The sequence below is a fragment of the Seriola lalandi genome, unplaced genomic scaffold, assembly GCF_002814215.2.
Source record: "Seriola lalandi dorsalis isolate HSWRI2012SDOR001 ecotype SW California unplaced genomic scaffold, Sedor1 jcf7180002054367, whole genome shotgun sequence".
NCBI classification, from domain to species: domain Eukaryota; kingdom Metazoa; phylum Chordata; class Actinopteri; order Carangiformes; family Carangidae; genus Seriola; species Seriola lalandi.
The window spans coordinates 31,574-45,383 of NW_019524920.1; the positions used below are offsets into that span (position 1 = coordinate 31,574).

At 41.6% G+C, this 13,810-nt stretch overlaps 1 protein-coding gene across 13 annotated transcripts in view; it reads right to left on the reverse strand.

Moving 5' to 3' along the window:
• LOC111656727 (prominin-1-A-like) overlaps positions 1-13,810 on the reverse strand; it is a 76,934-nt gene that overhangs the window by 18,401 nt on the left and 44,723 nt on the right. For 7 of the 13 annotated variants that reach the window (XM_087174593.1, XM_087174591.1, XM_023408554.2 and 4 more), the window contains 12 exons: positions 9,251-9,371; positions 8,439-8,502; positions 7,887-7,976; positions 7,626-7,649; positions 5,698-5,927; positions 5,204-5,278; positions 4,990-5,053; positions 4,521-4,680; positions 3,855-4,007; positions 3,004-3,127; positions 2,204-2,307; positions 1,364-1,448 (listed from right to left, as the gene is read on the reverse strand). In XM_087174593.1, coding sequence (XP_087030719.1) covers positions 1,364-1,448; positions 2,204-2,307; positions 3,004-3,127; positions 3,855-4,007; positions 4,521-4,680; positions 4,990-5,053; positions 5,204-5,278; positions 5,698-5,927; positions 7,626-7,649; positions 7,887-7,976; positions 8,439-8,502; positions 9,251-9,371 — 1,294 coding nt within the window. The remainder of the gene's footprint in view (positions 1-1,363; positions 1,449-2,203; positions 2,308-3,003; positions 3,128-3,854; positions 4,008-4,520; positions 4,681-4,989; positions 5,054-5,203; positions 5,279-5,697; positions 5,928-7,625; positions 7,650-7,886; positions 7,977-8,438; positions 8,503-9,250; positions 9,372-13,810) is intronic. The other 6 variants (XM_087174592.1, XM_087174597.1, XM_087174595.1 and 3 more) reach the window with 1 other exon arrangement.

Consider the following 13,810-nt stretch of genomic DNA (forward strand, 5'->3'; position numbering starts at 1 on the left):
AGAATATTAAAAATACAGTCCATTTCAAAACTGCAGTCCAGTATAATTAATAACTAATAACTATGACCTCAGTGGCACATTTTGGAAAGTTTGAAGAAAAACCATTATGAGCTTTGTAAAGGAAGAAAATGTGACAAAAATGATCCAATTAAAATCTTATGATAACATTTTGTCAAAAGTGACACTACAGTACCTTCAAGCTGACGGCCAGTGACCAACCTCAGCAAGAGGAATGTGAGAATTAGGTCAGTATCTTTAATTTTCCTGTAGAGACCTGATAGAAAACTATATTTCACTATGGGAATAAAATTCATGTCGTTACTCAGACCATAAAAAGAAGGGGATATTTGGAGATTGAAATATCAAGTATTAACAATTTGAGAAGATTCTGGAAGCAAAGATCCAATGAAACAGTCCTTCTTACATAATGTTTTAAGAGAGCTTTATCATTTTGTAAGGTTTGTTATTTAAAGCTTATACGGATGATAAAATAAGCTAACACATTATTTTGTTTTACTTAACTCCTTGCAGACTTTTGGAAACCTCAAACATTTGCAAGCACTAAATCAGGGCAAATGACCAATGTGCAGAAACAGCCGCAGCATGGGGATATTATCAGCTGTCGGCTAAGACGAGCCAAGGCAGTCTTGCCAGTTGGCAGGGAATTACAGAACGTCTTAGGCTGGCTCAGGGTCAGAAAGAAAGAGAAACTTACATCAGGGTACAGTGAAGTCAGGGCTGAGGTATCTTTAAGCTATCGGCTGTCGGCATACGCTTTGGTTTGGCAGTAAAGAGTTCATTAGGTAATGTTAATGCAGTGCTGCAGCCAAGGATGGAGATCTCTGGACACTTCATCACTGTTAGCTCATAGAGCTACAACTCAAAATTGCATACATTTTTTATTCTAACCTGGTGTGAGCATGTAGGACACTGCACTGATTTATTGTATAATAGTAAACAGAGTAAAATTAGAATACATTCCTAGAAAATAGAGATAATGCAAAATCATATTATTTTACTAAGAAATCAGAAAATCAGCTAAGATAAATGATAGCACCCCGTCCTATCTTAATAATCTGTGTCTTGTGTCTGTTTTAGACTAGGGGCGTTTGAGAGATGTTGCGATATGAGTCATGATTTCAGTAGGAATAGTGAATTTTGCATTTTGTTTTCACTGAAAAAAATAAAAAATAAAATTATAATGATATGCTGCTACAATGATTTTTGCTGGGGCATGTACCAAACAAGCGTCTTCCTTTATAACTGGAGAATATGGTTTATAGGCCAGGGACACCTCTGTAGCGCCACTGTGCTTTATTTATTGTACGCTGTTACACAATATGTGTGTCTTGAGTTCACTAACCACCGTCGTGTTCAGGAAGGAGGAGATGTTGAAGACTTTGTCCAGACGCATGGCCAAGTAGATGCCTTTGTTCTCTTTGCAAGTACTGAGAAAGACAAACACAAGAGAGGAAGGGAAATGTTAACTCATAAGTTTCAGTCACAGTGGAAATATTTGCTGCCACCAAGTGAAACTGACTGGAAGTACAGTGCATGACACACTGACATGTTGACTGATAGAAGAGTGACACTGTTCCTCAAACGCCGGGAATATTTGCTCATATCTCCAAGATAAATGTTTCCATCATAATCCCATATAGACTCACGTACAGTAAAGTACACAGTATTAGCAACTGCTTGCTTTTTAATGTATGCAACACTGCTCTATTTGGAAACATAATGACTGCGGGTCTGCCATCCCAGTTATCGAGGATATGCAGCTTCTCACTGGAGGGAAATGATGAAAGCTGATGTAATCACTGAGAAAGAGGCTGAAGAAAAGCAGCACAGATAGTGTAGGAAAATGATGCTAATTAGCTACTCAGGGTTAATAGCAACTCTCCCTCTCATTTGCATCCCCATCAATGGGAATGAAATATTCAGTCGCATGCTTGATGCCTGCACCAAAACAAAAATGTTAGAAAAATCTGCATCATCGACTAATTCCACAGACTGTAATTGAATAAATGGCTCGTCCTGCTGCAACATCCATTCAGTTTTTGTGCCAAACGTAAACATGAAATATAGAGAAGACAGATATTAAATAGGTTGTAAAGAGAATAATGATCGCCACAGCATTGCTTCTGAGAGGTGGCAGACATGACACAGACACCTAAACACATAAGGAATGAGTTTGCTTTGCCTGTACAAGCTCTCAGCCGTCAGCTCGAGCTCCGAGTCGTTGTACATGTAGCCAGGGATGAAGTTCTTCCACTCCGGGTTGACCAGATATGGGGTGTCCACGACCTGGAGAGCCAGAAAGGAGGATGTGTGATTGGCTCATTCTCATGGGAAACAAACTGGATCAATCAGTAAATTAAGCGAAGCAGAGTTTAATTTAAGACCATTGTTATTCAAGAGCAACTGAGACAAAGCAGCATCAATGCTTCACTTCAGAACCAGCTGTGAAAGAGTGACGGTGGAGCTGGAAGAAGTGCATGCTCGCTAAATTATTCAATGAATTACAAGAGAAAAAGTCTGCAATTCCTACAAGTTGTGTAATTTATTGTTCGTTAGTAAAATCCTAAAGTTTCCATTCCCTCTTGTTTCAGATTACTCATACCTTGTAAAATGAGTGGCAGGATAAGTGTTGTGTTTGCTTTTTAAACTTGAGGAAATATAATATCACGGATGGTGTAACTGCAGCAGAATCCAAGCTTAACAGAAACAACGGCGTACCACCCACAAATGGGAGCGACTGCTATTCTCACAAGCCCACCCAAGGGACACTGACATGTATGCTGTAAATAGTATAGAGGAGGAACGGTGTCTTAACTTTAGCTGTCTCACAGAGGAGGTGCTCTTGTGGGGGCTGTAGCTATATGATAACAGGGCCCATGAAGTTATGTTCTTTATGAAATCAAAGTGCTACTGGAGATATACTGTACATATTGTCTCCAGACATAACCGCTGTAGCGTTTCTATTCAGGCCCCGTGACTTGCCTTGAAGAGCTCTTTGGTGTGGAAGGGATCGCAAACGAGTTTCTCGATGTTCCCTCCGGCCAGGAATATGACGGTCACCACTCCCATCAGCACCCAGGAGAAGATGAAGCTAAATCCGACGCCGCTGTGGAGCAGAGCAGACACGACCTCAGGTACAGCAGAGGTACAGAACAATAAGAGATGGCAGGTGTAGCGGTAGCGGGTCGGGTGGATTGGGGAGGTGCCCGTACGTTTCTGACACGGGAAGCAGTGTCAGCTTAGTGTAAAATGTAACTTAGACGTTGTATTTTAAAAGGAGCGGGAGTAATTACAGGATCAATTTACTGTGGTTGACACACACACACACACACACACACACACACACACACACACACACACACACACGGATAAAAACCCGGACATTAATATACGCTGAGGTTTTTGCCCTTTGTATGAATCTTAAATATGGGAAACCAGTATTATACTGTGTGAATAGACATATTTATTGTGTTTTACAAACAAGTTACGGTCTTCTTATGGGAACAGGTTCTGTCCCAATGAGAACTGTGTCAATTTGTTCAGGTATTATGTTGCATCTTCTTTGTTTGGAAAAGGTTTCTTTAACAGGAGCACCTTTTAGATAAACCCTCTTTAATACTCTGCATTGTTCTTCATATATTTTATATGATTTGATCACATGCTGTGGTCTTCTTTACCTCTGTAGAAGCACTGGAGCGCGTAAAGGTCTAGTGTTGTTGTTGTTGTTGTTGTTGTGATAATAGGAGAACAACCTCTTGCTGTGGCGCCCCTGTCTTTGTTTTAGATCTTGAAACCCGCTGAGCTTGTCAGGTGCTTTTTTTTTTTTGACTTACGCCATGAGCATCGTTCCTCCCGTGTTGGAGATGCAGCCCCGCGTCGTAGGCGAGGCGTGCTTGTCGTATCCCAGGGTGCCACACAGCAGGCCTAGGTAGTTGAAGGCCAGGACCAGGACCACCATGCAGCAAAGAGCGATGCAGCCGATCCACCTACAAACAGCAAAACAGCGAGAGATTTCACAGAGCGGCTTAAAATAACACAAGTAGGACGATATGATCCTACACCGCAGCCAAAGTGTCCTTGAGCAAGACAGTGAAGGACAAACCTGCTTACTCATTATAAAACAGCACATGAGCTGGATTTTAAAAAAAAAGCAATACAAAGCTTTTATAACAACTGATATATCATCTCGGGTTTCTCTCCACTGAGCTATTTTAAACTGAATTAATGTAGAAGTGATATGAATATTTCATAAATGGAAAATATTAGTTCAGGGTAATATGGTACACATTAATTTTACAGTAGTTTGAAAAAAAGAGTCTGGTCAAGCCGGATATCATGAAGCTAAAAGCCAAGCATCAGACAGTGCAAACATTATACCATTTACAATTTTTACAGCATCTTGTTTCAGTATGTGTCGTTTCTGGATTTAAAATTTGACTCTTATACGTTTTTGCTTCACATAAGGAAACTACAGCTTGGATGTTAGGAGGTCAGCGTACCTGTAGAAGTCCATTTTGTCAATTTCAGGGTAGTAGTCCTCAATCTTAGCATGGGCGTGGCTGATGAAGATGGTGAAGTTGGACAGGCTGCTCTGCACCGGGAATGCCTTGGAGAAGCTGCTGATGTTGTTGCCGATGCCGTCCACCAAATTCTGTACATCTGAGAGACAGATTTTTTTTTTTTTTCTCAATACTTTCAGTAACTGGTTGGTGTAAAAGATACAGGAAAAATAGATAAAGGCAGCAGCTGCACCAGGTAAAACTTTGAAACCGATACCACAATACATGGAGGAAAGATGGTAAATGTTATAACTGTGAAGTTGGTTAGGATTCAAACTTAAAGTCCACATAATCTTAGTAAAGTGAGTAAAAAAATCCCAGTGATTCATGTGCTCCATTAGTATAGTAACACAAGCAGCAGGACTTATTCATTATTTGTGTTTTTGGAGTGTAAAAAAATGTTGCTTACTCTCCACGACACTCCTGGTCTGTTCTATCACCATGTGTGGCGTGTCGTTCAGAGAGGAATAACCCTGTGAGAGGAAAAGGAGCCAGTGTTAAAACATGGAGTCTCTTGGTAGATCTTGGTGCAGCAGTTGAGTAACAAGCTGTGGCATGTTACATAACTCCTGGCAATGCTTTGACATCACAGGGGTATCTGCAGGCGAACGGTTCAAGCTCACCTTCTGGACGATGGCGCTGAGGTCTGTTCTCAATACATCGTTCATCTTCTCCATCTGAGCGTTCACTCTGGGCAGCTAAAATATATAAACAGGCAACGAGACACTGATAAACATACGCAATGTTGCAAGAGAGAGAAAGTTAGAGGGAAAAGCTGTTTCTTCTTTCAGCCGTCACACTTAATGGTCTGGAAACATTTGACTCTGCAGCGTGTTGTTAGACAGTTGTTTGTAAAAGACTCTACAAACATGCATGTCAAGAGCATCGCCTCATTTTCATTTGCACTTAAACCCTGATTTTTAACAGTCAAATCTTAACCCAAACATAAACCTTAGTGGTAGTTTCTCACACATATTTCCTACCTTCCAAACACCTGCCAAAAAGACTTAAACTGCCTCTTTCAAAGTGCGTTTTCACAGAACACCGGAGGAATATTTACGTTTTTGTCCACAGCTCGTAATCAGTACATCAGGATGTGTAGTATTGTGTTTCTTACCCGCGTGAAGTTGGCGCTGATCTGCAGCTGGGACAGTGACTGGCGGATGTTGCGGCACAGCTGGGCAGTGGTGGCGTCCGACTCCTCGTCATGACAGCCGGGGTCGTTGAGGGTGCGGTTGATGCTGGTCCGGACCAGGCTCAGGTTGAAGTTGAGCTTCCCAGTTCCCTCCTGGAGGACCTCCAGAGACACACTGACGTTCTCCAGGGCCTCCTTGGTTTCTCGCATGGCTGTGTGCAAAGGGAAGAAGAAGAATTAGGAAAAACGTATTAAGATCCTTTAGTTCTGTCCTGGCACGTTCTGTCCGAGCTGTCTGTCGAACAGGAAGTGCATTAATGTTCAGAGCAGTAAAATACATTTTTGTCAGCTATGGAGCAGAAGTTTCCGGGGCATTTACATAAACATATTGTACATATTGATCGGTTATCTCTGAAAGTGACCCAGTGATTTAACTTATCAGATTTGCTTACAGTGTCAACATACACAGTAAAAGGACATATCCATTTAATGTCACACAAAAAGGTAGACTCATACAGGACACGCTGTACTTATTGTAAGGACTAGGCCTGAGCCGAGTATAAAACACTGAGTTTCAGGTCTGTGTTTCAGGCCCTGGTACTTGGCATTTGAAGTGTGTTCATATGCTGGTGTAACATCTAAAATGAGACGTTTGGCTGCCACGTCTTTTTGCAGAATAATGTGTATATGTAAGCTTCTTCTATAAAAAAAAACAATGTTGCTGTTCAGTAACTGACTCTTTGTGGATGCATCACAAGACAACAGCCGGTGTTGGTTAACAATCAGAGAGCAGCCTGCAGCAGACTTTCAAAATTAAACAGGATAAAGAATGCAAAAACACTGGCATCCTTGAATACTGGTATGAAAGATGCAAGAGTGTAGGGGAGGAAACAGTGAATTTACTATTGCATAGCTAAATGCTCAGCAGCACAGCAGGGAGTGAAGTGCTAACTTCATGAATATCATATTTACTTCTCCTCATCCATTAGTGGAAAAACGCAGTGTATTTCTGAAACTATAAATCTTCGTCTTTAGCTTTGGTGCAGTTTTTCTACCCAGTGAAACACGTGATATCTGCACCAGAGAGTAAAGTCGTTACTCGGCTCAGACCTTAGTGGTAACACAATAGTACACAGACATTAGGAACACAAACTGGAAATGCATGTCGTATCTGTGATTCGGCATTTTGCTGTTACAGTTGTTTTGTTTCTGTTGTGCTACAAGCCTGTATATTCCATGTAGGTCCACATCCATATACAGCTGCTTGTTGTTATCCATGAAGTAAGTGAATGAAATAATACTTCGATAGTTAAATGTTCAAATGGTTGATTAATTTGAATAGGACTGCACTGTAAAAAAGTTAACCTAAAGTAACAGGACCGGTTACATCAAAGCATCATTTTTTATGTTCATTTCACACTGGGCAACACAACTGGAGTAGAAAGGGGAGAGATCCAGGTACAGGATGATGTTGTGTTGCTGGGTTTTCGGTAAGATCTGGTGATGCCATTAACTTAAAACTGCACTAGGCAAGACTTTTTATTGTGGAAATGTGAGAAGGGGGAAAAAAACGCATTGTGTTTTGCACTTTGGAAACAATCTGGTGACAGCAGAAAATGATCGGGTCTCCGAGTTAAAAATTCAGATTGAAGACACGACACTGATATCGTCTTACATCATGTTCTGGATTCGTCGGAGACATCTTTCTTCCACTTGTTGTCACCACAGAGTGAGAGGTTGCGAAGTGCAGTTTTAATGGGGGGGGGGGGGGGGTGGGGTTGTGATGGGTCCAAGCGCTCAAGGGAGATCACAAGGGAACAAATCACAGGAAGCAACACCAGTGTCAAAGTTCACAGGGTCAGGGGGTCAAAGGATTGTGGGTCATTGTTCAGGTACTGAGTTACTGTTACCTTTGATGGCTCTCTCGATTTTCACTTTACAAAAGAAAAAAAGCATCAAAAGAAAATGCGAGGGGGAAAAAAACAAAACAAACTGAAAGATTATTACAAATAACATTTAAGCACAATTCACAGCTTATATTGTCTCAGTGAAGCCGGAGGAAAAAGCTTGTGATGCATAAATACTCTGTAGTGTAGCCTGTGTTCAGTGGCTTCCAGCCTACAGTAACCCGATCAGAACTGAAAGAGGAAATTAAAAGTGAGCCGATGTACCTCCAGCCATATTGAGCACTCGGTCCAAGGCGGGATGGACCTCCTTATCCAGCTGATCATGTATCCTTCCACCCAGCAGTGGGCCTATATCTGTAGAGAAGACAGCGTCAGATCAACAGGGAAAACAAGTAAATTAATGCAAGTCACTCTTTTTATTATGATACTTCTGCCTTTTTGCGCCGCATCCCCCGGTTTTGCTCTTTATCCAGCCATCTGAACTTGATATCTAATATTTGTCCGTATAGAGAGACACAATATTTGTCTTTCATAGTAGCAGCGCAGCTTTTTATAGGTCTTAACTTCCAGGAAAGAGCTGCCTGCTTTTCTAACACGGGAGGAAAGTAGGATGAGAACTCCAGAGATCCTTAATAACAGTCTCTGCTGGAGCTGTGTAGACCTAGTTATGTCACAAATCTGTTGTGAGAACAAGTCATAGAAAGTAGACACAGTAAGTTAGGACAATCAGCATAATATACAGCCAAGAGCAAGAGCCCAGGGAATATTTTCTGTCCACTCAGTTCACTGTCAAGGACAAAGAGACGGTCTACTTACGATTTAGGTCATAGATGACTTTCTTCTTGGCTGTGGCGTATTGGGATATTAGGTAATCAATTTGCTGCAAACAGGAAACACAACAGAGCAGAGCAGTTTTGCAGATGGTAGCACACAGAAAATGAGTTTATTAGTCTAGTCATAGACACCAACAGCAGTGTGGAGCAACACATTTTCAGTGTTTATATTGTTTGCCATAAGGCAGGGCTTCATTTACATATAATGTTTAATAAACTGAGAATTTGGTCGGAGGATTTTTTTTGTTCTCGAATTGTCACCAAATAACACCCTGAAGAGTGAAGGTCTGGGCCTCGGAAATTTCATGGTTGGAGACTGATGTTTTAGAAAGCAAATCTGTAGCTGTCGCACGCACAAAAGGTGAGAAAATTGTCTTTTCTCAGCTTGAAAAGGATTACGTGAAGGAGGCATGACTAGAAACAAGAAGCAGTCTTGACACAGAGAGCCACACACACACTGCCTTATACACTGGCCTTCAGATCTTACACCCTCAGATATAAAGAATATTTGTCATTTGAATTAATTTGAAATTTCAACCATGACTGAACCTTCGTGCCGTCACGCTCTGTCCAGATTATTTCATTGTCTTAGATTTAGCTGGTAGCTGCCCTTTTCATATAGTTTGAAATCAGGTGCCCCGTATTGTTACATAATTTAATCCCTAGGACTGTTACACAATATGTTTTGATCACATTTGTTTTGACAACACACAGTCATATTGTGTTCAAAGGAAGACAGCACAGAGCGGAGCGGTTGTGCTCCAACTCAAACGTGCTGTAACTCTCCTGTCTCACCATCGGTGTGTCGTTAGCAAAGGTGTGCAAGTCCCTCATGTTGCTGTTGACCAGTCTGCGTATGTTCTTCACCTGAGAGCTCAGGTTCTGGTTGGCAGCGTACGCGCACAGCACCCCGATCCTACAGACACACGAGAAACACAAACACCGTGACCTTTCTGTTAATCGAGTGACCTTTTCTGCTCCTGCATCAGTCAGAGCAGAGGCCCCGGGGTGTGTTTTACAGAGTCAGGTGATAGCATGTCATTAACAGTAGGGGTCAGTATGCACCACCACATTCACTTTGACAACGTCCAGAGTTCCCATGTTGAATGAGCAGTGGTACTCAAATCTCTCAGTTAAGTACAAGTACAACTACAACAGTGTATAAATACTCTGATACAAGTTAAAGTCCTGCATTAGTAAGTATTACCATCAAAAAAATACTTAAAGTACCGAATGTGAACGCACTTATTAAGCAGAATGGTCTATTTCAGAATAATGTGTTATGTTATTGGATTATAAACACTCAAGCATAAATCACGCATCTGTAATCATGCATCATAATGTATTTGTTGATTATATTTTGAAATATTAATGTGAACCTGCAATAGCTGCACGATTACTACTGCTGTCAGAGCGAAAAGGACAATATTTGCCTCAAAATGACACTTAAGTAAATTAATTTAGTAACTTTCCAACTCTGAGAATGAGCTTAATTTTCCTGACAACCTGCACTACACAGAACTATTCTTGCAATGTGTATAATATAGGCTATAGTGTATTTTATGGTTTTTATGGTTTTTAATTTCCCAAGCAATTTGGAAACTGAGCTCATAGCAGGAAATGCAGGTGTATCTAGATTAAGCTCTGAGGCCCTATCTGTATAATCTAAGGTCCCTGGGTTGTAAACATATTCAAATTAAATGCGAAAACACCAAACTGCATAAAGCAGACCATTAAAGTGAGTCTCTTGCATACTTCAAACAGACCTGAGTAGCTCGGTACGAGGCTTAATTAGCTTCAGCAACATCAAGGGAAAGACAGCCCATAATATTAAGCCGTTTCCATGACTCACTCTCATCCCAGCTGAATTTTCTGCTCAGCACCTCACAGCCGGCACCGCACGTATTAAGCGTGTGCATGTATGTTTTTATTGCTGCATGGATCTGAGCGTGGTTAAGGATTCGTTTTGGTGATCAACTTAAGAAACACATGGTCAAAGTGAAGGATCAAAAAGAAAACTCCTGACAGCACAGTTGTGTAACACACAGACTCTCATCTGTGGCAATGCTTCAGTAGAATAAGCAGCTTTATGAATGATGTAAGATGACTCGCAGAAAGGAATAACAAAAGGACTGACTCAGAAGCTACTGGGAAGGTTTAGATCAATGGAGATGAATCAGGCCGTTGTGAGTCACTGCATAATAAGGCAGGGAGTCTCTGTATCTGCGGAGGTACGCACAGCAGATTGTGTGTATGTATGTGACTGCAGTGCGTGCAAAGTGGGGTTATGCTCCATTCATCATCTTATTGTTAATGCATGAGGAAGGTGTGTATGTGTGTGTGTAGTTCATCTTTACAGTCCTGTGATCTGCAGTCGCTGCTGTAGTCACAGTCTCGCTTTGTGGTTATAATCCTGTTAATCTAGTCTAATCTAACCTGCATTATGCAGCAGACATTTTGTCACATTAGGAATTTCACAGTGTGTTTATGCCCTAAGAATCCAATATGTCAGACACTTTCTCTTTTCAGGAATCACAGTGCACGTATTATAAACCGTCAACTTAGTGAGTCTCTTCTTACTTTGTTGAATGTTTACAACATAGTTGAAATAATCTGTAAAGAATATTATAAGGTGTATGATCTATTTGAAAAGTGCCCTCAGGTCATTTCTGTTATGATTCAGCACCATATAAATACAATTGGATTGAAAATTTACTTGAAAAAATGCCAAAAAAAAGTTGGAAGACTCAATCATTAATTTTCTTTAAGCTTTGAAATTGAAATGCTGTATCTGCCAACGTGTTTTAATTCATGCCAGTGTAGCACGAAAAATCAGTGAGTAGAAAGTTGCTTTTAAAAACACAATGACAATCGGCCTCGGAGGAAACGAGAAGCCGCTGTGTCAGTGTTGCTGCTCCTTTGCTTGGAAAATTCATTTGTGAGTTGAGTGAGTGAGTTTTTGAAATAATGCTCCAGTGTCCAGGTTTTGAGAGGAAGTCAAGTCATGCTGTCAGAAAATTAAACCCAGAAAACAAAAAAAGTTCGGAGTTAGAAAACGGTTGTCTCACATGTAAAGTGTTTAATAACCTGAAACATAATCACTGGCACGATCCTCGGAGAACAAATATGTTACGGGCTCCTGCGCTGCCCTGTCGCACCGTGTCTGCTGGAGGAATCGCCACATAAAGAGTGAGTGGGCTGACGGAGTAAAACCTGTCGTCACATAAGTGGAGACTTGAAACCAGGCGGGGACACGGTGAAGTGGAGCCATCCAGAACCGGGGGAAGATTCAAAATGGCCACTTTCACAACAAAAGCCTTTTGTCCGACACTTTCTCTGCCCTCTCGCTGTCTCTCCTCTCTCTCTCTCTCTCTCTCTCTCTCTCTCTCTCACTCTCTTACACAAGTACACAACTCCACACATGACGCTGTATTTAACTCTTTTACATGCACAAAGACTCGCACCTTCTCCGTCTCTAGTTGTGTGTCTTAATCACCAGAGCCCATATTGTCCTCTGTCTCTCTCGCCCTCTCTCATTTGTCTTTCTGCTCCGACTCGTCTGTTTTCATCTACGTCTCTTCCACTACACTTCTATTTCTCAGTCCGCCTTGCTCAGACTTTTTCATTGTTTCCCTCTCTCACTGCAACACTCTCATTTTCCTACAGCAGCCTCTCTATCCTTCTTTTCTCTTCTTTTCTCATCCTTTGCCCTCAGTTCCCTCTCTCCTCTCCGCCTCCCTCTCTTTCTCTTTGTCTCTCGCTCACTCCCTCTCCCCGCTGGTGTCCGGCAAGGTCGCTGGAATCTGCAGCCAAACAAAGACTCTTTGAGGAGAAACGGTCGAAGCGCTCTTCCCAACGAGCCGTGGAGCACATAACCCGACCGCCTCTTACTTCAGCTTCAGCAAAATCTAGTCTGGCTTAGTTCGAGCTCGGCCGTCTGGTTCAGTTCTAGATTAGATTTGTTATCTGAGAAATGATGAAACGAAATCAGGATATAAAACAAGAAGAAGAAGAAAGAAGAGAGAAAAAAATACATGTTTGTGTTGGAAAGCAAAGTGATCAAACAAACAACAAACTCGCGGTGACAAGCGAGACATGCCAGAGCTGGATAACAGAAAATAGATGAGCGAATTTATGACAAAACGTTTTTATCTTTCTCTCTCTCTCTCTCTGATGAATGGCAGAGTTTGAATCCAGGCAACAGGAAGTGCAGGTCCCCCCAGTGGGCCAGTGACTACCAGGACGTCACCTCCATTCTACCTTAAATTTAACAGTGTCTGAAATGTCACATGCGATAGAGAAATATTCCAGTCTGTTCCGCTGAATAGTTCTTTTTAATGAGCATCGTCGTGAAAACTCACTTGAGTGTAGTATGTAAAAAAAAAAAAAAAGACTCATAAATTCTGCATGACAGCAGCAAAGATTTAAGTTAAGGGAAAAAGTGAAGTTCAGGCATTAAATACATCAAATATAACGTTTCGCCAGCGTACAGATACTGACAAATCGAAGGGGTTTCCTCCTCGAATGTCAATGTTTTCTTTAACAACTTTACTCCAAAGTAAAGCTATGACGACTCACTTCGTTACTGATTAATCTGCTGTTAATTCTAATTGATTATTCATTCAGTATTAAATGTCAAAAAGCGGTGAAAAAAAAAACAACCATCACAACTGCACAGAGCCCAAAGTTACATCCTCAAATTGCTTAATTTTTCTGACCAATGGTCCGAAGCCCAAAGATATTTCATTTACTATCAAGATAAAACAAAGACGAGCCGTAAATCTTCACATTTGAGAAGCTTAAACCAGCAATTTTTTTGGCTTTTTTTCCCTTCAAACACTTTTGATTTACTGAACCGTCCTTGTTCCCGACATATTGAATAGTAATTTTCAGGTTGCAGCTGCTCTTTAAAATGCCCACTGGCCTTTTTAAAAAATTTCATCATGCTTCTCTGTTATCAGCAACACCTACACCGACCCGCCAGCTCAAACTGTGGCTAATGACTGGATGGGCCGTATTGGCTGCTTGTTGATAGTGCGGCTCTTATTGACCACGGGGGACAATTCACAAACACAGTGGGAGGAAGATTTACCTCTAGCAACTTTTGGAGGGGGGGGGGCTGTAATTCCTGTTTGAGCGAAAGCCAAATGACACATGAAACTCTCCCTCAGGGTGGAAACCCCACAACAGCAGCTGAAGAAGAGCATCGAACTAGTGCAGCGCCCCAGAATCTAGGCCACTACTGGGGGCTGGGTAGTGAGTGTTACATGGTCTGGTGGCTCCATAGCTTTTACAAACTCCCAACAATGGCCTGCATTCAGTGTGATTGTAGTTGCGAGGCTGGGACAGTCCCCC